Here is a 27066-nt window from a genome sequence, read left to right on the forward strand (position 1 = left end):
AATGAGCAGCGGGCTGGTGCTGCGCACCCCGCTCCCCGAGGACACCTCGGTGTTTACGCCGCTGAAGCCCGTCACCATGTCGGGGGAACACGGCGAAGACGCCCCCGTCTTTGAGGACATCAAACCCCCCAGCCGGCCCCTGGATAACCCACCCGACTTGGCGCAGGTAAGGCAGAGGCCGGCAGTTTGCTGTGGGGCAGTGGGAAGGGGCCAAGCTTCGCCCGCTCAGGTGCACGGAGGCTGCTAGTATTTGCGGGATTTAGACTTAATTCTGCTTTGTTTTTCCACTCTGCTAAAACACCTCCGTCGCTTTGTACGCTCGTGCTTCCCCCTCCGCCGGATTTTCTCTTGGGCGTGTTGGGTTTCATTTTTTTTTTTTTTTTTTTTCCTTCTCCTGCCTTTCTTCAAAACGCCTTGTTGCCCGTTTTGGAGGAGAGCCTGGGGTTTTTCTCACTCCCCAGAGCCGGGGCTTGATCCTGCTCCCCAGGGCCAGCAGGTGAGGGGGTGCCGAGGGACTCTGCGCCGGGCCGGCTCGCTGGGAGAGACGTGGGCAACGGGATCGCTGTGTCTGTGCGTGATGGTGGTGGTGGGGAAATGGGAGCTTATTTTCCATTTTATTTTATTATATTTATTTTTTTCTGCCGCCATGGTGGGTAAGGAATGCTCCTTGAAATTCCCCAGCGGCGTCCCCGCCGTGCACTGGAGATAAAGACCTGGATAAGCCACCTTGGGCTGTTGCTGCACGCCCACCCCTCTTGCATGCCCACCCCTGTCCTGGGCCATGGCAGAAGCACGTTCAAGCCCTGCTGCCTGTCACAGGCGAGGGGGCAAGGCTCCTCGATGGTGTTTTGGGTGATGGACCCCTCATCCCACCATGAAAAGCCTTCAGCTGCTCTTCCTGGTGGGAAAAGGGGTGAGCCAGGCTGGCCCCCATCCTGCTGCCAAGGTTTTGGCACCTTTTCCCCCCTGGAGAAATGGAGCGAGCTGGGCCGTGGGGTGCCCAGTGCTGCCAACGGCTAATGATTAACCCTGCGCCCCACGTCCCCAGCGCCATTTTGATCAAGGTGGGAGGGCGGCTCCGGCCCCTCGCTCCGCAGCCACCCCACAGGGATACCCTCGTCCCAGCTGCCGTTCCTCTGGGGACCGCTGGGAGGGCATCCCCATGGTGGGCAGCAACGATTCGGCACGGAGCAGGGGCTGGGGCTGCATATCTGCTGCCCGCTTTCCCTCTGCTGGCACCACCGATGCCCCAAGGGCCGGTTCTGGGGCTCTGCCCTTCAAAGGGAGGTGGCAAGATGAAGGTAGCGTCTCTGTTGCCGTATTTCCCTGGTGATCCAACATCCACAGGGGCTGTGAGCGGTGGCTGTGGGGCTCAGAATGGGGGGAGAGGGCCATGCAACCCTTCTACTCCTTCCCCTGTGGTGGTCCTGGCTCAGCGCCTCTCCCGTAATGCCGGGCTGCCAGAGCCCGTGCCCCTCCACACCGGGTTCGGGTGGGTTATCTGAAGTCGGAGGGTCAGGTGGTTGCTTTTCAGAAAGATGTGGGTTATCTCTGGGGCCCGTGCCCAGTGGGAAAGGGCGGCAGCTCCCTGTTTGGTCTGGGGGAAGGACGAGGTTTGCTTTCTCTCCCCCTTTGTAGCCCTGGCTGCTGGGTGGGATTAGGCAGCAGGGCTGGTGCTCGCCCCATGCCTCAGCCATGGACCCTGTGCCACCTCTTGTCCTCCTTGTGGGGATGCAGAGCCCACCTGCGGTCAGAAACACCTTCATTCCACCATGCCATCCTTGCTGCCCTTCAAAGGGAAGAGGGGTCCTTCACCCCGGTTTTGGGCCCTGGGGCAGTGCCAACCCACTGCCCACCCAGAGGTAGCTGAGGGTGGGCCTCAGGGTGGCCGATCAGAGATGTCCTCCCTTTGCCAATAAGAGCCCCGTGTCCCTTTACGGACGTATGGGGGATGGAGGCTGGAAAGCCGGCTGGAGCTGAGTACCAGCTCACCCACACTCTGTGGCTCAGCCCCCAGCAGCTGCGCCGGGACTTCTTTGCAAACCCACCCAGGGTGAAGCGTTATGGGTGGCAAAACCCCGACAGCCCAGGGCTGGACCCCACATCTCCTGGGGAGGAGTTTTCCATACATTGGCCCCTTTTCTCTTAACGAATGCCAAAGGCTGTGGTCGCTGTAGAAGAGATGCTGAAGAAGCTGCCGTAGCTGGAGGGTGGAAAAGCTGGATGGCTGCACGTCTGGGAAACCCTTTGCTCCAGGAGGGTGTTTATCAGAGCAGTTTGACAAGACTTATGGAAAAGGCTGTGACCTGTCAGAGCTCCGGCACCGGCTATCGCCCACAGGGCATTTCCTGCTGCTCCAGCTCTCCTGACTGCTGTCTGCCTGATCTTGGGCAAAGAAAAGAGCAAACTCTTTATCTCGCTGGTTGCAAAGCCCCTCCTGCCCTCCCCAAATCACTTTTCAAACAAGAGTGGAAGGTGGCAGCTGTTTGCTGTCGAAAATTTTATTCAGTCTGAGTCAGGTGGAAGTAGTTCCTTTGTGGAGTTTATGATCAGTTTTTCCCTTTTCTCTGCCTTTCCAGCTGCCCTGCCCCAAATTAGAAAAAAAAACCAACAAAACAAACACAAACAAAAAGAGAAAAAAGGAGAGGCTTGTGACAGAAAAGCACTTTTCCTTTCTGATTTGAGTCAGATCGGCCAGAAGCACAATTTTCCCCTTTAAATCCCAAGAGGCTGATGCTAGATGGAAAAACAATAATAAACAGAAGAAAAGCAATACAGCAAGGCATTTCTGGAAAGGAGGAGTTGGTTCCTTTGCATGGTTGTCAGGGGGCTGGGGGGGCACCGGGGCTCATCTGCTCCCACCTTGTTGCCCTTTGCTCCAGGTCTGGTGAGCCAAAGCAGCTCCCGGGCACCTTGTTGTTACCTGAGGTTGGGGAACCCTCCTGGGACCATCTGCTGCTTGTCAGATGGGAGACTCTGTCCCTCTGGGCTGGGCTGGAGCTCATGGTAGATGAGCCACCCCACTGCCAAGTCCTGTGAGTCACCCCCTTGCTCCTGAAGCCACCCGTAGCTTTATGCCATGGTCTCCCTCGGGTGTGAGTGTGGTCCTCGGCCGGATCCCTGCCTTCTTGTGCGAGCTGCCCCTGGGCAGACAGCGGCGGGGATGGAAAGCGAGATGGTGAGAACAGACCTAGGTTTCCATGATCCTGGGGCTGTTTCTAAAGGAAGGTTGCCAGCATGGTCGGGAAGGAGATGGCATGGCCACTGCTCCCTTCCCAATATGCGCAGAACAGGAGCTGGCTCCTGGTGGGCTTTCCTGCAGTTGTGAGGAGCTCAAGGTGCTGGTGAGGTGGTGGAAGGGGCGGCCTGTGCTCACCTCCATGTTACAGTTAAGGGGTGGGGAGGAGAATGGGGGCTACTGAGAGTGTCAGCCCTGCCCTCGAGGGTTCAGGGAAGGCAGTGCCTGTCTTGATGGGTTGTGCCTGCCATGAATTCAGAGCTGCTGTCTGACGCTGGAGGGTCACTTGGGTTTGCAGCACCACTGGGTGAGGTCAGCACCTGGTGAAGAAGCTGCTAGGGAGGAGAGATGGAGTAAAGACCCCGGTTTAACCCATTGCCTACCTGTATCAGGAGCCCCATGGGCAGTTGTGTCAGGCTGGTGAGCACCCAGTGGGGACAGAGGCTGTCATGGGTGGTGAGGAAGATCCTGGTGAGTGTGGCTGGGGGTAGCCCCAGGCCAGCTTGTCCTTTCTTGCCTTGTTTTCCTTGGGTGGGCTATGCTGCTGCAAGCTGAAAAACAGCAGTGAAAGTCTCCCCTTGTGTCCTCTAAGCCCAGTTCCTACCCCACGGGCAGTTTCTCACCACTGTGCTTGGCACAACTCCCTTCTGCCCTGCCCGAGGGCTGGGTGGGGGGCTTGCATAGCAAGAAAACAGCTCCAGCATCTGGGAGGTGCTGGAACAGATGAGATGGTATCAGGATGGTGCTGTTCCCCCAAGAGCTTTTCCTGGCACTTTGGATTCTCAGTACTATGAACAGCCATTCCCAGACCCTTTCATTGGGGTGGATGTAGGTGCTGTGACGTTTCTCTAACTTTATTCTGGCAGGGATTTTCCTCCCAGTGTCACAGGAGAAGCTGGACCAAGCATTTTTCGGTACGCTTCAGCTTTCAGGGCAATGCAGGAGCTGTTTCAATCCTGCTCTGTCCCTGCAGGGCCCTGTGTCCTGCATCTCATTGGTCTGAGCCCCTCTGGCCACATCCTCGTCATGACTGTGGCTGTGCTGGGCTGACGACTGGGTGGTGGCTTTCTCTTGGACCAGGAATGGGTTTCTTGCTCCCCAGTGGTCCAGCATCTTGACGGCCCAGCTGGAACCAGGGTGATGGCTCTGGCTCGTACAGATGTGGTTTGCATCAGGGCCAGGAAGGAGTCCTGCTCCACTTTATTTATTACTAGAGACGCAGAAGTCCACAGCACAGCTGTCAAGGAGTGATTGATTTCCTTGGGCTGTCAGGAGTTGCATGCAATGAATTAATTCAGCTTTTCTGCTGGGAAAGGGTAGATGGTAGCTTTGGAGTTTTGCTCTTGGCCTATAATGAGATGTTGACAGCTCATTGTGGCTGGGGGTAGCTGAGCCTGGGCATCTTTCTGGAGTTTAATGTCACTCCTTGGATGCTTGGAGGGGACTGAAAATATTGTGTTCTCTCCTGGGGTCCTTGTGTGCCCAGCACGCTCAGGAGAAGAAGGTCACAGAATTACAGAGTGGTGGGGGTTGGAAGGGGCCTCTGGAGATCACACAGTCCAACCCCCTGATAAAGCAGGTTCACCCAGAGCAGGTTGCACAGAATCGCGTCCAGGCAGGTTGTGAATGTCTCCAGAGACAAAGACCCCATAGCCTCTCCGGGCAGCCTGTGCCCATGCTCTGTCACGCTGCTGAACCTGGCCCACAGACACGAGCCCAGTAGGGTAGTGCCAGTTTTTAAGGCTGTGCCCGTGTTTGAGGACAGGCTTTGAGCTCATGGTGTTGCAATGTGAAGGTATTCCCTTCTCTCTGCTGGATCGTGACGATGCAAGGGAACCGCGCAGGCTTTGCACTGCCACGTGTCAGGCAAGCCATGATTCACAACGCTGGCAGGAGCAGCTCCCATCCTTTACTCCACCAGCTGAGCAGGGAGCTGAGCTCAGGCCTCTGCCAGCATCCCCATTTACAGCTGTGCAAGGCATGGAGATGGAGCAGGCTGGCATGATCTGCTGAGGATTCAGTGGCTCGCTCCCTTCTTCTTCCTTCTGAGCTGCCCGGTCCATGTAATGTGCTTCTGTGGGCAGTGTGAAGTCATGGTTCTTCACTCCCCCTTGCATGGCTGGGATGTTCTGCCCTCTGGGATCCTCCTGGCTTTGCAGAAGGGTTCAAAAATGTCCTTGTGTTCTGCGGAATTGTGCAAAATTAATTTTCAAAGGGTGCCAGCACCCTGTGCAGGCTCGAGAGGTGTGCAGGACAAGACTGGGGATACAGAGAAGTCAAGTTAAAGGCTGGGCAAGGAGGAACAGGCTCACTTGATCATTCTCAGCAGAAGCCAAGATGGTGGGTTGGCAGTTGGTGTGGCTGAGCGCTGTGTGGCCTCTGGCTAGAGGGATCCTGGGAGGGAAGGATCCTCTGGGGCTGTTTTGCTTTGGGATCAGCTGAAGCCTGATGCCTTCAGGACCAGCCCGCAGATTTGCAAGTCAGATGGGCTTTCTGTCTGGCAGGTGTCTGCATGGCCAAGGGAAATTAAACTAGAAGCTCCAGAAAGGATGAATGTGTTCCTCTGCTCTTGCAGGAAGACCCTCAGGGAGAGCGCGCAGGCAGGATGCCCATCCGCCGCAGCCGTGTCGGGGTGGTGGGTCTCATTGCAGATCAGATCCTGTTGTGGGAGTGGGTCCAAAGTCAGTGCGGAGCTCAGCAGGCTTTGGACAAAACCGGTTACCGGTGAGCCAGAGACTGGGAAATCTGGGGGATCTCAGCCACCATGTTTGTTTTTTCATTATTCTTAATCCCCCAAACCCACAGACTTCCCCATGTGTGTGTGGGTTCGCACGCAAGCGTTGCTGGAAGCAGACAAGGTGTAGGATGAAACTGCTTGGCCGAACTTTGAGCTCGCTGGTGCACAATGGCTTTGTCCAGGTGGTACAAAGGCTGATTGTTCTGCTTGGGGGAAGTTTGGCTCAGCAAGGTGGGGAGCGAGAGAAAGGGACAGTGCCGAGAAAGAAAGATTACAGGAGTGCTGTTCCTTGTCCTCCTGTGCAGCCCTCGCTGGAACCTGGTTTCCACTTGCCAACATGGGAGAGGTTGCAAACTAGCTAGAAAAGCATGTTTTGGGGTGGCAGGTTTTTGTTTGGTTTGGTTGTTTTTTTTTGAACACTGAAAACGCAAGTATTTAAGGGAGGAAATGAGCAGGGGACTCCGACTCCATAGTAAATGCAACGGATTTCCCTTTATCGCTCTTCCTGAATGGTGTGTGGGAAGCAAACACAGTCATCTGAAATTACTCACGAAGGTCTAGGGTAATGCATTTCTGGCCGGTGCATCATCCACTGTGAATTTTCCCCTCTCAAACCTGTTTGGTCAGCTACCGACGCTATTTTGTTCTCGTTCCCTGGTCCAGTGAGTTCTTTTATCTAACCCATCCACTGCAAATAATCACACTTACCACCGTCTTGTTAGCTGAGCCCCTTGATTAGAATATTTGCTCTTCTTGTGCTCCATTGGTGAGTTACATGAGTCACAGGGTACAGTTGGTGCTCAGGGATTGGAGAATTAATGTTTACAATTCAGATGTTCTCAGAACTTGAGCTAGCATGAAAACTCTCAAAAAAACCCCATGGGCTGTTTACCACATCAAAGAGGTTCAGCCCCTTTCAAGCTCAGATTGAAACTCAAACAAAGAATCTTTCATTAAGTTCAGAAATGCTTGGAGAATTCTTTGAAAATTATTATTTTTTAATTTTTTTTAATGTGATAAGAACCTTCGAGTTTCTACTGAGGATAGGATTTGCAAGTACTAAAATGCATTTAATGACCTAACTCTTTGTAGTATTTCCAGTACAAGTAGGAGGAGAGAATGGCGAGAACTGGTCCCAGTATAGCTGGTCTGAAAACACTGGTACTTATCACTTGCAGGAGAAAATAATATTATCCATCCGTTATCACTTCTGTCACGTCTAAGGCAATTTAGTGAATGTGAACCCATCCTGGAGAGGGCAGAGATATGCGGGTACCTACTCACCAGTGAATCCAGCCCATCATTTTAATGCTGCCAGTACAACATTTATCATTTTGCTGCTCCTCAAGGACAGTTCAGGGAGCTGAATGCAGGGGTGGCTGAATATATTCAAATGAAAATCCTTCCCACAATGAATAGGAGGTTTGATGGTGTTCTCTAAAATGTGGAAATGACCCAGGTTTGTTAAATTGAATGGAAAACCTGGGGCATCTCCCCTTCCCAACTGATCATTCAAAACACTGTTGTTTTTTGGGACCTAACATTTCATTTTGAGCAACTTTCAGTATTTGGTGTTATTGTGGTTCTGCGTCATGCTTTTGGGAGAGCTCAGAACGATTAGCTTGGCTGACTGACTTCACCTCTGGAACACGACAAGTGTCACAGCCCTCGTGTTTCCCAGGGGCTGGCAAACCCCAGGCTCCAAAATTCTCTGGCTGGAGCTTTGCCAGGGCTTGGTGCCTTCTCCACAGGAACTGTCAATTGCCTTTATTGGCCTCTGCCATAATCGGTCTCCTTTAATTAATGGCAATTGGCAATTCATTTATATACAGTGAAAATGTGGAAAGAGGGAGTTTAAACTGAATGGATCTTGAGGAAACTCTTTGAGGCTTTCTGCTCTCAGGCTGACAGAAGGACCCTCCCGGCAGCACAGGTGCTAGGGAATGCATGGGGTAGCATCACAGCAGAAGGGGCTGCACCAGGCGGACCTGCTCCGATGCCCCGCTCCGTCCCTGATACTGGCAGTATCTTCTTGGCCTCATACCGTGCTAGGCGCTGTGCAAGCTTGGAATAAAGGAGCTGGCTCAAAACCCTACTCGTTCAAACACAATGTTTTCACCTGCCTTAGGGTTTGTTTTGTTTTGTTCTGCTAACTGGTTTGGTGAGACAGTCGAGGGCCACAAGGACGGTGGGATTTGCTGTCCGCACGTGAAACCTGACCTTGCTTTTCCCGGACGTGCATGGGGTATTGGGTCTGCCTTGCACCTCGTACTGGGAAGAACAGGCTTTTTGGTCTGTTTTATGGCGTGCTGAATGCCAGGAGGACTTCACAAGCCCCAGCAAGCAGCGGATGACTCACTCTGCCTTTGTCAGACCCTGCCCAGGGAATGTGCTGCTTTTCTTCTGATCAGAGGCGGTGAGGTGACGAGTGTAAGCTTTTAGATGGTTTGAATGAGGCAGAATGAATCCCACCCATCACCCAGCTGGGGAGGCTCCCTGTGAGCTCTAACAGCCTCTCCCATGTCACGCTTGGTTCAGGACTTGTGGCACGGATGTGTAACCAGAGGAGAGCCAGAAGACTCAAGGACAAACAAGCCCAGAGTCCTACGGCCATGGCAACGCTAGGAACAGCTGGATAAATTGGTCCAGGTTATCCTGGGGAGGAATGGTGACATCTGAGAGCCTCTGTCTTCTCAGATTCAGGGGAAGGGGTGAGCTGGAGCAGATGCTGCAGCCGAGGAGAAGTGGAGCTGCAGGTGGGCCTGCTTCTAGTTGGTGGTACCAGCAGGGGCTGCACGGCTAGCCAAATTCAACTGTTGATTGTATGTATGCACAACCCGGGGAACGCTTGAGTTCCTGCATGGTTTGGTGGGGGCTGTGGTAGCTCCAAGCCTCTTGATCTTGCAGGAGTTGAAAGAACATTGGATCATTTCATCTTTCTAGAAAAAACATCCAAATCGCTGTACCAGCTCATGCCAAAAGTCCACCCAGATCAGCCTCCTGCCTCCGACAGTGGGTGCACATTTGGCTTGACAGAAAACCTCCAGTTGGCTTTGATGGGCTTGACCCCAGCCTTTGCCGAGCAAGAGCAGCTCAGAAATAGAAAGCTGTGTAGGAAGACCTGACTCCTTTAAGTCCTCATGTCTTCCTCTCCCACACTTTGAGAGCTTCCCTCCTGCCAGGGCAGAGTGGGGAGCAATGGGTGAGGAGAGGCTGCTGTCCCCGTTTCCCCACCTGCCTTCGGGCTCCATCCAGTGCCGAGGTTGGGCTTGTAGGGGAAACCAGTGCGGAGCTACTCTAATATCAAACTGGGACCCCCCACCCTCATCTGGACCTGCCTGAGGCTGGATGGGCAGAATGGCCCCTGTGTTCAGTGAGGCCTGGAGATAGTAGGCTGGGCCAGGGCTTTCTCCAAGCTCCATGTCTCCAAGGTCTACCCTGCTAGTTATTTTTCAGTCCATTTATGGCTTTATTTTTATAAAGGTTTCTGCTTGCTTTCTTAAAGCCCACCAGAACCTGGCTGTTCCAAACTGCTCTTCTTCCAGGCACTTGACCTTGGAGTTGGATGAGGGTGTTTTTCCTGGTTTCTTTGGCCTTTGGGATTGCTGACTGTAGTGGCATGATTTCTGTGATAAATAACCAAGGTAGATTGCCTTTGAGTGAGCCTTTATCAGTTGTCCGAGGAAAGGAATAGCAAACAGAGTCAGCAAGTCTGCTGGAAATGTTGCTGCCTACTGGCTGAGCCAGAAGGCCAGCCAGGCTCCCAGCTGGCCACATCTGCCTTGATCGTGGCTTTAGGTCTCAAGGAAATTCTGTGTTTCTGAGAGGTGACAATTACCTTGGGTAGTTCAAACACAAGGGCAGAAAAGAGTAGAGCAACAACCCTTCAGAGCAGTGTGGCTCAGCTCCTGGGCCACCTGCGAGCTCCAGGCAGAAACCTGGAGAAAGGGTGTATCTTTGTCCTGCTCCAGGAGCTGCTTTTGTAGGTGGAAAGGTGTGACAGCTTCAAGATGGAAAGCTGCTGGGATAGATCGCCTCTGGTGGTCTTCCTCACTCCAGAGACTTCCAAGACTCCAGAGAGAGCTTGCACAGAGACTTCTGTGTAGATGCCCACTTCCCAGATGGCCAAAGCTAGTGATGATGACTCTTGCCCCTGCCTGTGATGCAGACACAGCTGAATGCTCTGAGAGCAGCACTAGTTTCTTGGCATTGCTCCCAAGCTCTTTAAGACAGAGCAAGGAGAGGAGTCCATCCTGGGCCTTCTGCAGCCCAGCACCCACCTGCGTAAGCACAGAGTTTGGCCCTGCTGCCTGCAACGGTGCCTTGTTATTTACAGCAGTTAAATATTTGGCCCTGTGTGTACTTGAAAGGAAGAGTCCTGGGGGTTTCTTTGCTAATCCCGTTTTGCAGAGAGTTCCAGAAGACTTGAGGAACAAACAGAAAATAACGTCGATCGAGGTCAGTATCAAACCCAAATGATCAGAGAAACAAATATTTACTCAGGTCAATATTTAACTAGGAGACAATAAATGCTGATATTGAACCAAATCTGTATATAAATATGGTCTATTTATAATGTGTGCCTTTAAAGGGGTACTGCCAGGTACTTGCCATGGGGTTTGATTGATGATTATCCTCCCCATTGTTTGCTGATTCCCTTGGAGGCTGGAGTTTCATGCAGGTGCGTGTATGAGAAAGCAGGTTGTACTGCGTAATCCCAGCACCCTGACAGGAGGCACAACCGTTGTCCCGCACATGCCTGTGCTCGGGGAGGGTTCCTTGCCCCGAGGTGGGGGGCTCCTGCCGTTCCCCTGTCCCTTGAACCCCCACGCCCCAGGGTTGTGCTGCTGGCTGACCTTCCCTGCATGAAGCTGGCTATTTTCTTGCACCCCTTTCCTGAAAGCTCTTTGCATCTCCAAGCAGCACAGCATTGCAGCTGGGGCTGGCTGTGAGCGAGAGCCTGAGACCCAGCTGGGGAAGGGGAGAAGTGGGCTTGATGCCTCCCGGCACTGCAGAGCAGGATACAGGGGCTGCGGCCAGGCAGGGGCTAGCGCAGGGCTCAAGGCTGCCAAGAACTGGAGAAACTCCTCTCCTGTCCTGAGCCCTTTCCCCCGCAGCCACTCCCTCTGCCAACTTTACAAGCTCGTTGCCTGTTTAGCAAACATTGATTTCTCTCCTTGTTCTCTGCTGCTGCCTGTGTGGTGACAACATCTGATGTTTCTATGGCGGTTTGCTATTTATCAACTTCAGATTAGAAAGTGTTTAATCATGGGAAAGACACGTCCCACCTCCTGCCTTGACAGCCTGCAGTGCCTAGCACTCTTCTAACGATGCTCGTGGTGAATCACTGGCAAAATGGCATGGTTGGCTCAAGCACCATTTTTTTCTGTTTCCTCCCAAGAAATGTTTGTCTTGAACTCTACGTGTACTGATCCATGTCCTGATAATGCCTCCCCCTGCCTTTGACAATATCTGAAAGAGAGATAGAGGTCTCCAAAGCAGGAGGTTCCTGTAGGATTTATGAAAATTGGCAGATGGTAGAGGGGGAAGACTCATGTCAATGCCTATTAGCCATGGGAGAAGCCACTCTGGAGGAAGCTGGGGGAAGCAGGGCTTCATCATCTGCTTTCTTCGTAGAGCAACTGGCTCAGTTTTTACTGATCTCACCATGCTGGGTGCTTTTCAACACACAGCTCTCCGAGGCTGCTGAGGTTTGCCCTCAGCAAGTTGCCCTCCAGGGGATTTTGGTCACCAAGTCCCTGTTCAGATGTGCCAGTGCTGAGTGTAACATGGTCCTGCTGGTCCAGTAACACAAACTGGTGTCCAGTGGCCTTGTCTGGAGTGGATACAGTGCTTATTCTAACCTTTCCCTGATTAGGTTTTTTTTGTTTGGCTTTCTTTTCTATGGCAAGTTGAAAAGACCTTCCTCCATAGTCAGAAATAGGTACTATGACTTTGAGGGGAAAACACCGCAGGAGTTCAGTGCTTTTATTGTATGACAGACTATTCAATGGGACAGCATCTTATTGGCTTTCCCTTCCTGGCCAAACCAAAGATCCCAGTTTGGACTAAACTACAGAAGTTTTGTTGATGTCTGCTTTGCCTGTATTTCTGCTTTGCTCACTTTTAAGCTACTGATGTATGACTCCTGTGATGGCTGCTGGAGCCCTTGTTGATGCAGTTAGTGGAGTCTCCAGACCTTGAATCTCACCCTTGTCTCCGGTGATTGCAATGATGGCATTGCTAGTGAGTACAGGGGAAACCTGGTCGCTGAACCCACTGAAGATCCAGTGGCTCTTCAGCTAGAAGGTCCCGGAGGCTTTCTGCATCAAGGCAGGGTGGGTATCTCTTGTGGTATTGAGATAAACTGAGCTCCCTGGCTATGTGGTAAGTTCAGTCCTCTGCAAAAAAGCAAGAAAATGGTTAATCACCTGCCTGTGGCTGTCAGACAGGGTGGAAGGGATGGGCTGATTGTTCCAGGTCATTGCTGTCTTGTGTGAGCCCACCACAGTGTCCTCAGCTGCCCTCTCAAGAGCTGCCCCAGACAGGGCTGCAGCCTGCTGCCAGGACCTGCCTGGGGCTGGCCCAGGAGCCTGCAGAAACCCTGTGTCCGTAGGGCTTCCTCCCGGCGGGGCCCGCTTTGCTCTCAATCGCTTCTTTTGTATTTGTGCTGCTTACCATGGCAGGTCTTGAATGCAGACTGCTGGAAATGTAGAGCATTTTGTTGGTCTCCTGGTGTAGCTGATCTCAACATGAGGGATCCAGTGGCTGGACCACCACTTGCAGGATCAAGCATTACCTGCAAAGGAGCTTATCTGAAGTATATGGGTGCTTCTGAAGCTGTTTATTCCAGTTGGTGGGAGTGACGGGACATAGCTTTCAACCCCAATGCCCTTGTAGCTCTGACCTGGCAATTTCATATTTAAGCATCTCATGCTTCCAGGCATGAAGACCACATGGAGAACAGTGGCTCTCCAGGGATGGCAGCTGTCAGCATCCCCAGCCTGTTTGGCATCCGTCCTTTCAAGGCCATGTGGCTCTGTGGTCTATCATGGCCTTGCAAGGAACATCCTCCATTTAGATGCAACTTCCAGAAATACGAACACCTCAAGTATGGGAAATCTGAGCCCACTGAGTTGGTTTTGCTGGTTTTCTGTGAGCAAGAGGGAAACCTGTACTGGTTTCTAGCCCTTGCTGGTCTGACTGACCAGCCTGACAATATGTGCATGACCCCAAACTGAGAGGGCGAGAAAAGGCTTTACTGCAGTCTTGTTGAACAAAATAAATGGTAGAGGTTAGGGTGATAGCTAGTGGTTGTGGAGGAGAAAATGGGCCAACTGGAAGCGAGCAGAAGGATGTGGAATGAGAATGGGGCACAGGCTGACGCTGAACCCACAGAAAGCAGATAATTACTGTTTTGGGGTTTGGAGATAACTCTTCCCCTTTACTTGGTGCTGGAGTACTGTAGCCTATTTTGAGCACTGGCCTTGGAGAAAGAGTCCGAGTCTGGGTGAGAGATCTGAGAAGAGCCATCAGCCCTCTGTGGAAAGCTGGGGGGAACTGAGGCAGGAGAGGAGAGGTGTGCAGGATGTTTGCAAGCACGCTGTAGTGGTTGTGAGGAACGATAAAAGAGATTTAAATTCTGGCAGTCTTCCCATGTTGGAGATTGGGAAGCACAGGAATGGCCTAGCTGAAGGCCAACTGCCGAACAGGTCCCTGGGGACCCCACTGCCAGGGGTGGCTGGGCTGCCTGCTTCTGTGCCTGATGAGGTGGGATTCCCCCAAGTTTGTAGGAGCCTGTCAGTGGGGTGATGTTGAGAGTTTCACCTCTGAGGGGCTGGATCGAGCTTGTCGTGCTGCCACACATCTGCCGTGGTTCATCTGAGCCCAGGTTGTGTGGCTGAGGCTGTTCCTGGGGAAAGCTTCTCATACCCTTGCTCTTGCAGATGCTGTGACACAGGGAGCTTGTTAGATGTTGGGTAGAGGAGTTGTGCCTGAGGCCCTGGGCATGCAGCTGAGCACGGTGTCTCCTGGCTATCACAGCACCTTGTGGTGGGTGCCGGTTCCAGGTGGTGGGTGCCTGGGCTTGCCACAGCCCCAGGTCTGCACCAAGAAAACCCCCTGTACATGACTTGGGTGGGTGAATGTTGCGGGCTCAGCCCTTGACACCTGCTCTGGTGGTTTCCAGCCTGTTCCCAGGACACAGCATGAATGTTTCTGCCCACCCTATGGTAACCTTTGTGGATGGGAGCCCCATGGGAACTGCGAGAACTTATTGATTTGACTGGGCTAAGAAATCTCTGAAGGTCTTTGCGCCGTGCCTCAAAGCCTCCTCTGGAGAGCTCTGTGTTTCTCAGCTATCCCTTCTCTCCCCGTGAGAAGCCCAGAGTTCAGCAAACCTTGCAGCCAGGTCGAGCTCTGCCCGCATTCACCGAGAGGCCGTCCTCCTTGGGCAAGCTCCAAACACCACGGCAGATCCCGCTGTGCCTCTCGGTGGGGATTAAGACTTAAAACCAGAAACTGGCTCTGTGAGCCGGGGGCAAGTCCCGGCTCATCCCTGCAGTGGGCTGCTCCGTCCCTCCTCCTACCCCGCTGTGGGACAGGTGGTGTTAAACAGGAAAGGAAAACAAAAAAATAAAAGAAAAAAGTATCCCTGTCAATGAACAGAGTGGTGATGCTGAAGATGGGGTGCTGCTCCCACCTGAGGGCAGGAGGAAAATGAAGGCGATCCCTGCACAGGGTGGGCCAGCTGAGCCCTCGCCTGCTCCTCCTGTGGCCTCTGGGTCCCGTCATCCCACACAAAGCCTGGGGGTGGGCAGTGTCCCCCCCAGGCCGGGGCAGGGGGCTGGGGGGTCCTTCCAGGTGCCCTGGGGCAAGCATGGCTGCCGCAATGGCTCAGGGCTCTGCCCCCTCGCCGTGGGCCCTGCTGCCTGCTGGTGTGAGGCGGAGGCAGGGTGCTCTGGCCACGCGCTGCCAACCGGCGTGGGCAACGGTCCCCTGCCTCCATGTCAGGGAGCAGGGTGGGTGGCGGGGACCGGCCGCTGACAGCCAGAGGCCCTGGGGCTGTGAGGGGCTGGGGAGCCAGGGGGTGAGGCCCTCCATGGCCGGGGGGTGGTTGAGGAGGCTGGGGGGGCGGGGGGGGGGGGGCTGTCCCACTAACACAGCTCTGTCTGTCCCACAGCTGCACCCGATGAGGATGGAACAGCGGATGCCACCGCTCATTCTTGAGGTGAAGCACTTTTCTCATTCCTTCCTCCACATGCTTCTTCCCCCTTTGGTGAGAGGTACCGCTAAAGCCCCTGAAACACTGAGCCAGGATTCACCCGGCCCCAGTGCGGGCCCCCCAGATCCACGGGCAAGGACATGGCGGCACCCGGGCTGTGTTCCTCCCGCTTCTGGTGTCTCCACCTGTGCAAGCCAGCCCGCCCCCGGTGCAGCCATCTCCTTTGTGGCTTGTGTGTCTCCATTAACTGGCTCCAGAAAGGAGCCATGAGTGGCAGCCAGAGACACCTGCAATCGGGACACTCGAGCTGGATCCCACCCAGCCACGTCAGCACCGAGTAGTCCCGGTTGTGCTGTGCGTGGGCCTAGGAGCTGGTGTTGGATAGAGGACGGGCTGGGGTGCTCAGGGCGTTAGGTGCCAGCACCCTGCATGAGCAGTGCAGGTGGGGGCTAGGATTGCTGGGCATTTCTGGCCCACAAACACGCAAAGTGCTCCTCTGTCCCTCTTCAAAGGATGCTGGGCCCCTCGGCCCTGTAGGACCCGTGTTACCGCAGGCTGGGTGCCAGCGTGGGGGGCCCTCGCCTTCCCAGTCCTGTGTACCCCGGTGGGGCTGCAGCTGTGGACAGGGCTGGTGTCCTTCCCTGTCTGGTGCAAACACATTGCTTTCGCTCTGCTGACAAGTTGCCCCTTAACACCCCCCTTCCCCAGGACCCCGGGGCTGGTACGGCTGAGAAGTGGATTTATCAGGCTTTAGTGGAATGCTAGGAAGAAGACTTTGCTCTGCAGGTAAGGGTGGTTGTGAGAGTAAAGGAGGCTGGGAGACAGCGAAAGGGGGAAAGGCAGCGGACAGGGGGACTCTGGCTGAGAATGCAGGTTTTGGCTCAGGAATTAGGGCCCTCCATGCCTTTCTACATTTAATATACCTGCCTGGTTGCCTGCCGTACAAGGACCCACTGGAGTTGTGGAGGGGAGACCTTCCCTTGGGAACTGAAGGTGAGAAAGTTAAATGCCAGAGATAAGGGAAGTGTAGAAGTAAAAGGCATCCAACAACTTTCCCCTGCCCCCACTCCTGGCAAGTGGGTCACTTCATTGCTCAGGTATGTACGGCATTCCGAGTCTCTGGTACTGCCTAGAGCAAGCTGACTCCCAAGGGTAGCAGCAGTGTGCCAGCATGGGTGCGCAGGGTTCAGCTCCAAAGCTCCGGCTTGGTTCTCCCTCAGGCAGGAACCCAAGCTGGATGCTGCAGGGGGGGAGCAGAGAGATACATCAGGGTTTTGGATGAGCCTTCAAGGACTGAGTGGAGGGTCTCCGATTCTTCTCCCTGCTCCTGCTGATGCCTTAGCTTTAGGGTATGCCTGAGCACAGGTTTCCTCACTGGAGCGTGGTGGTGGGGGTTGCTGGGTTGCCTTGAGAAAAGGCGGTTAGATGAGGGTGTGACACAAAGTGAGCTTGTAGTGTCAACAGGTAGCTTCCTTGAATGAGGGCAGGTACTTTTCAGGGCCTGCACATATGGTGATGGGTGGGATTTACAGCACAGTGTGTACACACACACCAGTACAGCGAGCACAGCACAGAAAACACAGTCCCAGTGCAGCATGCTCAGTTCCAGTGCAGCGTAGCACTTCCAAGTCCAGCTTCTCCAAACTTCTACCTGTGTAAAAGAGGGTGTATTTGTGGCACGTACCTGTATTTGGGTGGAAGCCAGCTTACCCGTGCGTTGCCAGTGTGGCTTGCAGAGGTGCAAAGGCTCTTTGAATTAGCTGGAAGCGCAGGTGGTGTGTTTCGCTGGAAAGGGCAAGGAAATCTCTTGGATCCCGTCCAGCTTTGTTAAGAGCAACGAAGTTGCAGCAGGGATGACTTTGGCCCATTGCACTCCAGTGACATAGTTCAGAGCTGTAAAATCCTCGGCTCAAGCATGCAGGGTGTGGGGTGAGATCAGCTTGCTCTCCTGAAGTGCGCTGTAGGCCCTGCCAGGGAAACCTGGTGATTTTGCCAACTCCTCTACATATGAATGAGTCTACAAGGGCTTTGCAATGAGCTTGACACATGGGTAACCACATAATTAAAGGCTGTTAGCTTTATAGAAGAGCATTAGCACTGGTATCCTTAACCACAGAGAGCAGAACTTGAGTCCTCAAATGCCACAGGATGAATTTCCTAGTGGATTGCTCTATCAGGTTGCTGAATGATTGAGCCTGGATCCAGTGGGATGCCACACCAGACATGAACCAGGAGGGTAAGAAACCTGGCAAGTGGTGGTTGTCTGAGCTAGAGGTCCTTTTAGCTTGGAGGACCCAGACGTGTAAAAACAGCTTTACAAATCTAGAACTAAACCAAAGGGCGGGTGAGGGCTGAGTCACTTTACCAAGACAGTGATAATATGCCTGGCAGTTTCCATTTTAGGCTCACAGTCCACTGAATTAGTGGCAACTTCACTGAGATTTCTGGGGCTACAGCCAGAAATTCTCAAGTAACTAAAGATACTGTCCTAGAATATTCTCGGCTAATTAAAAGTATTGCCCTAGAATAAGGTGCAGTACATCTCAGGCTGTTGAGTTTAAAGGAGATCAGAGTCACCATGTCTAAGGTGGGCTGCAGATCCAACACGCCCAATGTGTGAGGCTGACCGGAGCAGAGTTTCTGATTTCATCCCATTTCTAGTGTTAAATTCTCTTGTTTGTGTGACCAAAGCTCTGTACCTAAACCTTGTCTCTTCTTTATCAGGCTGTATTTCTCTCCTAACTGCATCCTCTGCCTAGCTTACCCTTTGTTACCAGTGCAGACAGGTAGGAGGAAGGTGGGACAAAGGACGGTGATTCACTCCTGGGGAGTCTGGCTGAGTCAGAGACTGAAGCTAAATCACTGCAGCCTGTGACTCTCGGCTCTCTGTTTCCTGCTAGCTGAAGCGCTTGTTGAATGCTGGACTCCCACCACCAGTGTGTCAAGGGCACTCTTCACAAGTTCTCTTGTCTGTGTTTTTTGCCATAGGCACGGTCCGAAATGGATAAGTATCTTTCAAATGAGGTGCCACCCATCCCGATGATACCAGACAAGAAGTACCGCCGGGAGAGCGCCTCGGTGGTGGATGAGTACTTCTCCACAGAGAAGCCCACTTCCACGCCGTACAGCGTCAACATCAACGTGATTCTGCCAGACACGACACACTTGCGCACTGGACTTTACCGGCCACCCAAACCCATGACGCCATTCCCACAGATCAAAACAGAGCCTGGCACCAGCTTTGCCCAGCCCTGCTCTTCTGCCTCGGGCTCCACGCAGACCCTGCCCGACTTCACCAGTGTCTTCAGCATGCCCCAGTCAGTGGCAGTGAACAACATCTTCATCAAGCAGGAGATGCCCTCTGAGATCCCCTTATCCACCAATCCACAGCAATCCCAGCTTTACCAGATGCCTCTTGGCAACGGAAGCGCTGACATTACCACTCTGACATCTTCCTCCAACAGCACCACAGCCATCAACAGTCTCAGTGGCATTACCATGTCCACAGGTAACACCATGTCCAGTGTGGTCCACAGACCTGTCCAGCCAGGAGGGCCAGTTAAGCAGTACCCACATGTCTCCCAGGGACAGGGAAACTTCAACATCTCAGGGCAGTTCTACCCTGCTCCAGGGGTGAACCTCCCCCCTTCACCCCCCAACTCACAGCCTGGCAGCCCAGAAAATCAACCCGAGCTTATCAACACCATCTCTCCCCCACCATCCTATGAAGCCACTTTTGGACTGAAGCTAGTCCAGTCATCCCAGGTCCCTCCAGTCCCCAATGGCCTTGGGACCCTCTCCCAAGGGCACATCGTCATGCAGACCCCCAAATACAACAGACGCAACAACCCTGAGCTGGAGAAAAGGAGAATCCATCACTGCGATTACCCAGGTATGCTTATCATTGATGTATTGACTTGGCTTTGGCAGGGGTCTCTTCTTGACATGCTGAGGCTGGGGGCTGCCCTGGGCCTCTGCAGGAATTTAATCTGAAATCACTTTGTCTGCATGATGAAGGGAGCTATGGAGCTGGGTGGAGAGGCCCAGAGAAGTGGAGCTGCTACCACCACCAAGGGAGCAGAAGATGTCGATCCTGTCTGCACTAGCTGATGCCTTTTTTCTCCCCTTCCCTTTCCCCTTTCCACTCTGGCAAAAGCAAGCCTAACTGCAAGGCAGAGAGCTCCTGCAATGCACAGGGATGCTCCTGGAAATCTGCTGCCTATTTCGCTCTGATCTTGCCTAACCCTGAGCTGCCACATGCTCTCTGCAGGTGAAACCATGCTGGCTTTCTCACCAACCTTTCCTTTCCCACTCTCCCATAATGGATGGCAAACCATCCAGTAATTTCCATAAACAGCCTTTACGGTCCCCCTCTGTAGCCCCAATTCCTTCTTCCAAAGAGTCAATAAGCTGAGTGTCTCTGTCATATCCTTCAGTGGCTTCATAGAATCATTTAGGTTGGAAAAAACCTTTAAGACCATCAAGTCCAACTGTATTTATGTAGCTATGTAACGTTTAACTTCATAGCAGTATAACTCAGTTAAAAAACATAAAGGAAAAACACTGTGATATCTTAATTGTAGATCCGGTATAGATGTGGATCTCCCAAAGGCATTTCAGGGTAATGATCAGCCCAGAGCTGAGGCTGTTCCCTGTGTGTCACCTCATTGCATGAGCGTGTCCATCTAAAGACCTGGGATACCTTGGCGGGAGGAGATCTCGCAGGGTTCCCTGCACTGTGCACAGAGAGCTTGTGGGACCCACAGCTGCAAACGCTCGTTCATGCCACACGGGAGAGAAGCAATCGTGTCCCTCTGGTGACTCCAGTGCCAGCAGCGTGAGGGCTTGAAAATCACCAGCCCTCGTGCAGGGACACACACCTCCCGCTTCCTGGACGGAGCCCCCGCCATCAAGCTGCTGGGGATCAGCAAACAGTTTTCCCATGGGGGTGTGTGAACTGAGGAAAGTGATTTCCTAACTGCCTCCTGCAAGATTGATGTGCTCTTTCCCTGGCACAGGAGTGGCTGTCATAGGTCAGCCCAGAGGCCTGTCTAGCCCAGATCCTGTCTCCAGCAGTGACCCAAGGAAGTATACAAGAATATGAGATGTTAGGGACATCCTTCTGTGCTCGCACCTTCCAGCTCTCTGGCAAGCTGCGGATTAGGGATTTTCTGAGCCAGAACCTGCATCCATGTACTTGTGGTTAACAGCTCGCGCTGAATTTTTTACCTTCTGCTGGTTGTGGTGGGAGCCAGACGAAGGCTGTAAGCAGACCAGTGCTCTGAGACAGACCCCTCTGCTCTTGTCAGAACTGGTCAGAGCAAGAGTCTCGTCCTGCAGGATGCACTACCACAGCAAAGCTCGCCTGTTTGTGGCAGGATTTTGGCCTGCGTGGAAAGGCAGGAACACATCTGTGGTGCAAAAAACCCCCCCAACAACCTGTGCTGAATAAACACCGGGTGGCTCGATAGTGTGTACGTGCAGAGACAGAGGAAGGCTTCTTCTAATACTTCACAGTGAGGTTCAGCTAGAGGTGAAACCAGTCGGGACTGATGGCAGGGGCAGCAGGTCTTACTGACGTGGTCTGCTTGAGGAAGCGACAGGAGGCATGCCAAATTCACACCGGTAACCGGATGAGCAGGGGAGACCTGTTTGCAAAGCCCCGATCCGGGTTTCCAGGTGGTGGGCTCAGCACTTTTTCCTCTCCGTGCTCACGGGGAAATGAAGCCCAGCCATGCCCTGCTCTGGCTTCTTTTCTGCTGCTCCTTCTAGCTTTGGGAACTGCTCTGGGTGCTCAGCTGGCTGCGCTTCCATGGCCAGCAAGGGGGCAGTCCTTGGGCTCATCCATACTTCTCTCTCTTCTGAGTGTAAGGGACCTCCAAGGCTTCAGAGCATCAGAAGCAAAATTGAGCTGGGTCACCAGCCCTCACCCCTCCTGCCGTGGGGAGGGGCAAGGCAGCAGGCTGCTCCTGCCCCTCTGAGTAGGACAGGACGGAGAGCTGAACTCCTGCAAGAAGCTTCTTTAGGCCATGTGGAAACACTGGAATGAAAAATACGACTATGTTGCTTATGCAGGTCATAAAAATTCAAATTGATATTTTAATGTACTTGTCAAAACACAATGCAGCAGGGCCATAAAGGCAGCATGAGAAGCTTTTCAAAACTTTATCTAACTGAAATGAGGAACTTGCAATGATTAATTTTAAGACGCCTGTTATTGAAACTTTTGCCAAAGTCACGGTGTTTCTGTAAGAGCCTTTCTTTGATTAAACCTCTTGTTGCTGACCTTCTGAAAATGCTGCCCACTGGCTTTATTCTGGATCCTGAAAGCCAGACTCTGGCTCCACAGTATACCTGGCATTTCCCACTTCCCGGAATGTTTCTACCACTTCTGCTGGGGCTGAAACTATTACAAAATACATCTTTCCTCCAGCCCTGTGGTAGTAGTATCACTTGCGTCTCGTCTGGAATCCAGAAAAGACAAATAGCAGCAAAAAGCTAGCAGCTAACAGTGGTGAATTTAATGCTTTCATCCTGCCTTGAAGACATGGTTGAGGAAGGGGGGATTTGAAAGTCTGTGCCTGAATCTTTCCCCCTCCCTCCCAATTCCCAGCACCCATGCCCATGGGTGTCAGGATTGCATGGCAAAAGATGGTGTGTTGTAAAGGTCTGTCTGTCCTGGAGGACAAATGCCCTTGAGTTACTGCTGAAACAAAACGGGCGTAGCCAGGCTTATTTGCATAGATGCCTGGAGTGCTTTTCAGGCCTGCTCTGTCCCTAACTTTGAATATAAATATTCTGGATTTGTTCGAGCACGGGCCCCTTTCTCACAGGGAAATTGTCTTTTCTGTTTTTGCAGGATGCTCAAAAGTTTATACCAAGAGCTCCCACCTGAAGGCACATCAGAGGACTCACACAGGTAAGAGCGAGCACCACATCATCGGGGAAACTGCCAGCCTACACGTCTTATACTGTGCCTGTTAACAGGGGTGATAACATAGCTGATTAGCTTAATCTAGGGTGGTTATTGGGGTAAGGAGCGTGGTTAAGTCTACTGATGTTAATGTTAAAAAAAGTCCAATGGCTGCACTGGTTTATAGCGAGAGTACACTGCTGCTTGCACTCGCTTGCCTTCTGGAGGGGTGGTCTAAAATTTAGGAGAACTCTTGGAGGCTCTCGAGTCTATGTATTGGGAGGAGGAGGAGGTGTCCTCAGAGCCTCTATTACTCTGAGCTCTTCCTTTGAGATCTCTCAAATCCTAGCCAGGTCTGTTCCTGCTTAGCCTACAGAAAGATTCCATCAAGGCACGTGGTGCATACATATGACCTCTGAGGAGACAAAGGCTGTCTCTTTTGCGTCAAGGGCTGCTGTGGTTCCCAGGGAGAGGAAGGAACCCCTGGCTTCTCCTTGTGTACCAGCCACGTACACCACTCGCACCTAGTGGTTGTCCCCTTGGCAGCTGCCAGTGGTGTATCGCTGGGGCTGCCGAATACACCAATACAGGTACAGGACTCTGAATACACGTAACAGGAGGGCTCTGAATACATGTACAGAAGGGCTGTGCCCTCATCCCTGAGGGCAAAGGTGCCATGGGCTGCCCTTGCTGGTGTAAACAGGGTCACTAGCACAGGGGAGCTCCCACCAGTCTCACCACAGCCAGCTTCCCTGGGGTAAACCTAGCTCAGTGGCACTCGTGCATTCAAGCACGGGTCTTCTCATTAAGGCATTTATTATACCTGAAACTTTATCAGATCCCCAGGTAGTCCAGGAACCATCAGTGCCCTCATAAATCTCTTTTATAGAAGGGCTGATCTTTACTGAAAGCAATTAAGCTGGCCCAGAGTTCACTTTTCTTTTTTATTAACAACGAACAAAACCCATCCTGAGGCTGGGAATCAGTTCTTGCACTTGGCTCTGTTCCGTTTTCATCTTATCAGTCCTTCGAACAAGCCAGCAAAGAATTTTTCTTTGTGCATGAGGTACAATATTTTTTTGGCAGAGCCTGGGTAGGAGCAGGCTGGAGAGCGACACGGAAGGGGTGGAAGAGAGGAACAGGAAGGACATTGTCCCAGCTCTGAGAGCTGGTGGTGATAAGCATTTGTCACAACAGCAATTTGTATTCAGGGCTATGGCAGGGCTCTCGCTTTAAAATTGAATATCTCTTTTCTCCTGTTTGGAGCACAGGGCTTAGCTCTGTGCCTGGGGACGTGACCCATCTGAGACAGGCAACGTCCTTTCAAGTCATGATATGAAGATGTATGCAGGCAAACTTGGGCAGTTTTTGAACCCAATAAAATGCAGTCATTTTTCTAGGTTTCCCAGTAATTGGGCTGGAAATCCAAGTGTGTTTGCCTCCTTCCACTTCACTTGCTATAAGAGGGGAGGGCAGAGCGGTGAAGGAGGACGTGACCCGAGTAGGCAAGAAAACTGGTAGCGTTGTGGGGTGGGTAAAAAGAAGGAAACCCAAAATGGAGAGCCATACACAGGAAGGCTTGGGGTGTCTGTGTCCAGTTTTTGAAGCTTTGCATTTTGCTTTTGAGGCCTCGACCTCGCTGAGCACAGCACCGGAGCTGGAACAGCAGGGCCATCCCAACTCCTGCCAGCTGAGTAAGCTCGATGCTGCTTCAGCCCCATCACTTGAAGGGTTAATAATGCCCTTTCTCTCGATTCCTCGCCTGATGGCAGCTGGGCTGAGAAGTACATGATCTCCAAGATCTTTTCTTGTGGTTTGCCCGTTGCTATGGGCTGGGCTGTATTCATCTCCTGGAGACACCATTCATTTCCTGGGTGCCATTGTGAGATTAAATATATAACCCGGTGGCTGCTCACCCGCCTCCCGGGGGTGGGAATGCCAGTTTGGCTCCTTTGTTTGAGCTTGCCCTGCCGTGCTGTCCTGGGAGATGGAGCCAGCTCGTGGGACAATGGAAAGCATTTTGTTTCTATCCTGGAGATCAACCTGTTATTGTTTGAAACTAAAGGGCCTTGGTAGGGTTGACCCAGCCAGGTGACCCGGCTGGGACAATGTCTGTGGCTGCACAGTGCAAATCCCGTCTTTGTCTTAGCATGCTAACACAAACCCCGAGATCCCCAGCATGCTGTAAAACATCCAGTGTGCTGCTCATAAATTGACTTTAAGTTCCCCATTTACCTGAGCCATAAAAAACCACATCTCTCCCCTTCCTGTGGTGCAGAGCCCAGGGTTTTTTTGAGGAGCTGGAGATGATCTTGGTGCCCTGGCTCCTCCAGGGTCATGTGTTTGTGCTTTCATATTTTGTCTGGTGACTGCAAGACACTGTAGGTGTTTCTGTGGCTGAATGTTTTCATTTTCCTGGCCAAATGCACCGCCTGCCTAGCACACAGGCTGCAGGGAGGAACAGCCGTTCACTGGGAAACGTGTCAGAGCACAACATACATGCCTGTGCACGCATGCTGCATGTGTACGTGCATTCATGCCGCGATGGTGTGCTCAGCAATTGGCCGATGAAATGGTAAATATTTGAGGTCGGGAAAGTCAGCACATTCCCTGAACTCTGCCTGCTTGTTCAGGCTGTTAAGAGTGAGGGCTAATATTTGAGAGCACCACACCCAGGCACGGAGAGGGCTGCAGCCAGGGTTCAGCCCCACAACCTGGGCACACAGGCAGTTGGGAGAAGGCACGGGCTTTTCCAGCCCAATTCCCAGCTGGCCAAGAAGTTGCACAATTTAATTGATTTCAGTTCGGGAATAGGTGTGTATGGATGGGAGGGAGGAGAGGGCAGAGGCATGACGTCACCTACATGTCCTGTAGAAAACAGTGTTTTGTGTGAGCTGCTGCAGGGCTGAACTTTGAGGCAGAGAGGGTTAGAAGGTGCTTTCAAAGATGCGAGGTTTTGAGGAAAATCTATATGGCACAACCCCCTTTCTTCCTCCTGATGCTCCCCACACCTGTATGAGCAGCAACACTTTCCTTTGTTTTTTTAATATATTTTATATATATAAATAAATATAATTCTTAGCTTTTTTGGGTTTTTTTAAATAGATTTTTTTTTAGCCAGAAATGCTCCAAAATCCAACAGGAACTTGAACAGTACTAGGAACCAAGCCTAGAAAGCAAAGCGGGGGTGGGGGAGGGGCACATGGACAAGCCCTGGCTTACTGCAGCTCTGTGACTGATGATGGTCCCGTGGTGGCTATGGGCTGTGCTCAGCAAGCACACCCTGGGAGCGGGAAGCATCAGCGTGGCCACGAGCCCTGTTCGGGGCAGGGCAGCCCGGGGTGCCCCCCCGGGTCCTGCTGGAGGACGGGGTGTCTGGGAGGCAGGGCAGGCGCGTGTCCGTGTAGGCTGTGGCGTGGCGGGGCTGTGCTGTGCCCGTGACCTGTGGCTCTTCCTCCGCAGGTGAGAAGCCCTACAAGTGCACCTGGGAAGGCTGCGACTGGCGCTTTGCCCGCTCCGACGAGCTGACCCGGCACTACCGGAAGCACACGGGTGCCAAACCCTTCAAGTGCCTAGCCTGCGGCCGCTGCTTCTCCCGCTCCGACCATCTGGCTCTCCACATGAAGCGGCACCAGAACTAGGAGCCGCCTACGTTTGCCACTTCTCCAAGAGCAGCTGAAACTCTTTTTCTTTTCCAAGGGGCCTCTCCTCTTCTCGTACATAGGAACAAACCCATGCTGTGATCAACCGGCAGGGGTGGCAAGCAAGCCCCCTCTGCAAGCCCTGTCCCCAGCTGTTTCTGGTTTTAAAAGAAATCTCATTAAAAAAGAGTTATAATTACAGACTGATCTCATGACGAGGCTCCCGGCGGCACTGGAGCGATGGACCTTGGATTCCAAAGGGCTTTCTTCCAGCAAACCTGCTATTTATTTGTCACTCAGGAGCAACTGTCCTTCATATCTCAAGCTCTTCAGGATTTTTTCTACCCCTTTTCAGGGCGGTCTCTTCGGTGAGCCTGAGGAGGGCTGTGATGGGTTGGTAGCCTGGCTGTGTGTGAGAGGTCCCACTCCAAACTGTCAGTGCAAGCCTCTTGGACTGCCCCACGGCATGGCCGTGATGTGGCACCTTGCCCCACAGCATGGCTGTGGCACCTCTGACATGTGGGAACAGCACATGCCCAGGGCTGTTTGGGTTGACAATCCCAGTCTCCATGGGGGCATAGAAGAAAGGGCCTTTGACGTACTCACCTGACAAGCCTCCGAGCAAGGGACAACACAAAAGCAGATGACAAAAGCCATCATCTGTGTCCTGTTGAGCCCAACTGTGGCTTCCTGGCAGCCAGCTCGCTCGGAGCTGCAAATATCTGCCCTGCTCGGCCAGGTTTTTTGGTTGTGTCCTTAGCATTTCTGCTTCCTAGATGAATTTTGACTTCAGACGTCTCTGGGTGAACCAGCATCAGTCTTAAAACCACCCAAGGGGACTGCAAAAAAGCCGCTGGTAAAGCTCTGGTTTGCCATAATATGCTGTGCCTTTCTCAAAAAGCACTGGGCAGGCTCTGCTCAAGCCTTGAACATGCACACAAGGAATCAGTCATCAGCAATCACACCAGCCCTTTGCTGTTGCCATTTCATCACGTTCAGGCAGAAAAGAAAAAAGCATCTTTGAAACAAATTCCAATAAATCCTGCTGTTCAGATTGTACTCATGTTACCTACCTCACAGGTTCACCGCCTTGGGCTCCGTAAGGCACTTTCCCTCTTCTTCTGTGGGGTGCCGTGACACGTGGGGCACATCAGCCATTCTTCAAAGGCTACCGGGGGTTAAACTTAGGCAGAACAAGAACCAGGCCATGCCAGTTTAAACAGCAGCCGTGCAGGTAATAAATAAATCAGGAACAAATAATGGGCCCGGTGCCTTCAACAGAATATTGATTTCCTCTACGCCGTCATCCTCTTT

The 27066-nt window shown here is 52.7% G+C and overlaps 1 protein-coding gene and 1 long non-coding RNA gene across 2 annotated transcripts; one reads left to right on the forward strand and one right to left on the reverse strand.

Annotated features, from left to right (window-relative positions):
* On the forward strand, nucleotides 1–26811 carry LOC130158827 (Krueppel-like factor 5). The gene is made up of 5 exons (XM_056359893.1): nucleotides 1–166; nucleotides 15157–15204; nucleotides 18187–19090; nucleotides 22058–22117; nucleotides 25574–26811. Exons 1-5 carry the CDS (start codon nucleotides 2–4, stop codon nucleotides 25750–25752), a joined length of 1356 nt encoding a protein of 451 aa, XP_056215868.1. The 5' UTR covers nucleotide 1; the 3' UTR covers nucleotides 25753–26811.
* On the reverse strand, nucleotides 19679–26914 carry LOC130158828 (uncharacterized). The gene is made up of 2 exons (XR_008825498.1): nucleotides 26826–26914; nucleotides 19679–21238 (listed from the first exon to the last, which is right to left on the reverse strand). It is a non-coding gene; the product is annotated as an uncharacterized LOC130158828 (long non-coding RNA).
* Between the last annotated feature and the right edge of the window lie 152 nt (nucleotides 26915–27066).

Source organism: Falco biarmicus, chromosome 14, assembly GCF_023638135.1.
Source record: "Falco biarmicus isolate bFalBia1 chromosome 14, bFalBia1.pri, whole genome shotgun sequence".
In the NCBI taxonomy this organism is placed as follows: Eukaryota; Metazoa; Chordata; class Aves; order Falconiformes; family Falconidae; genus Falco; species Falco biarmicus.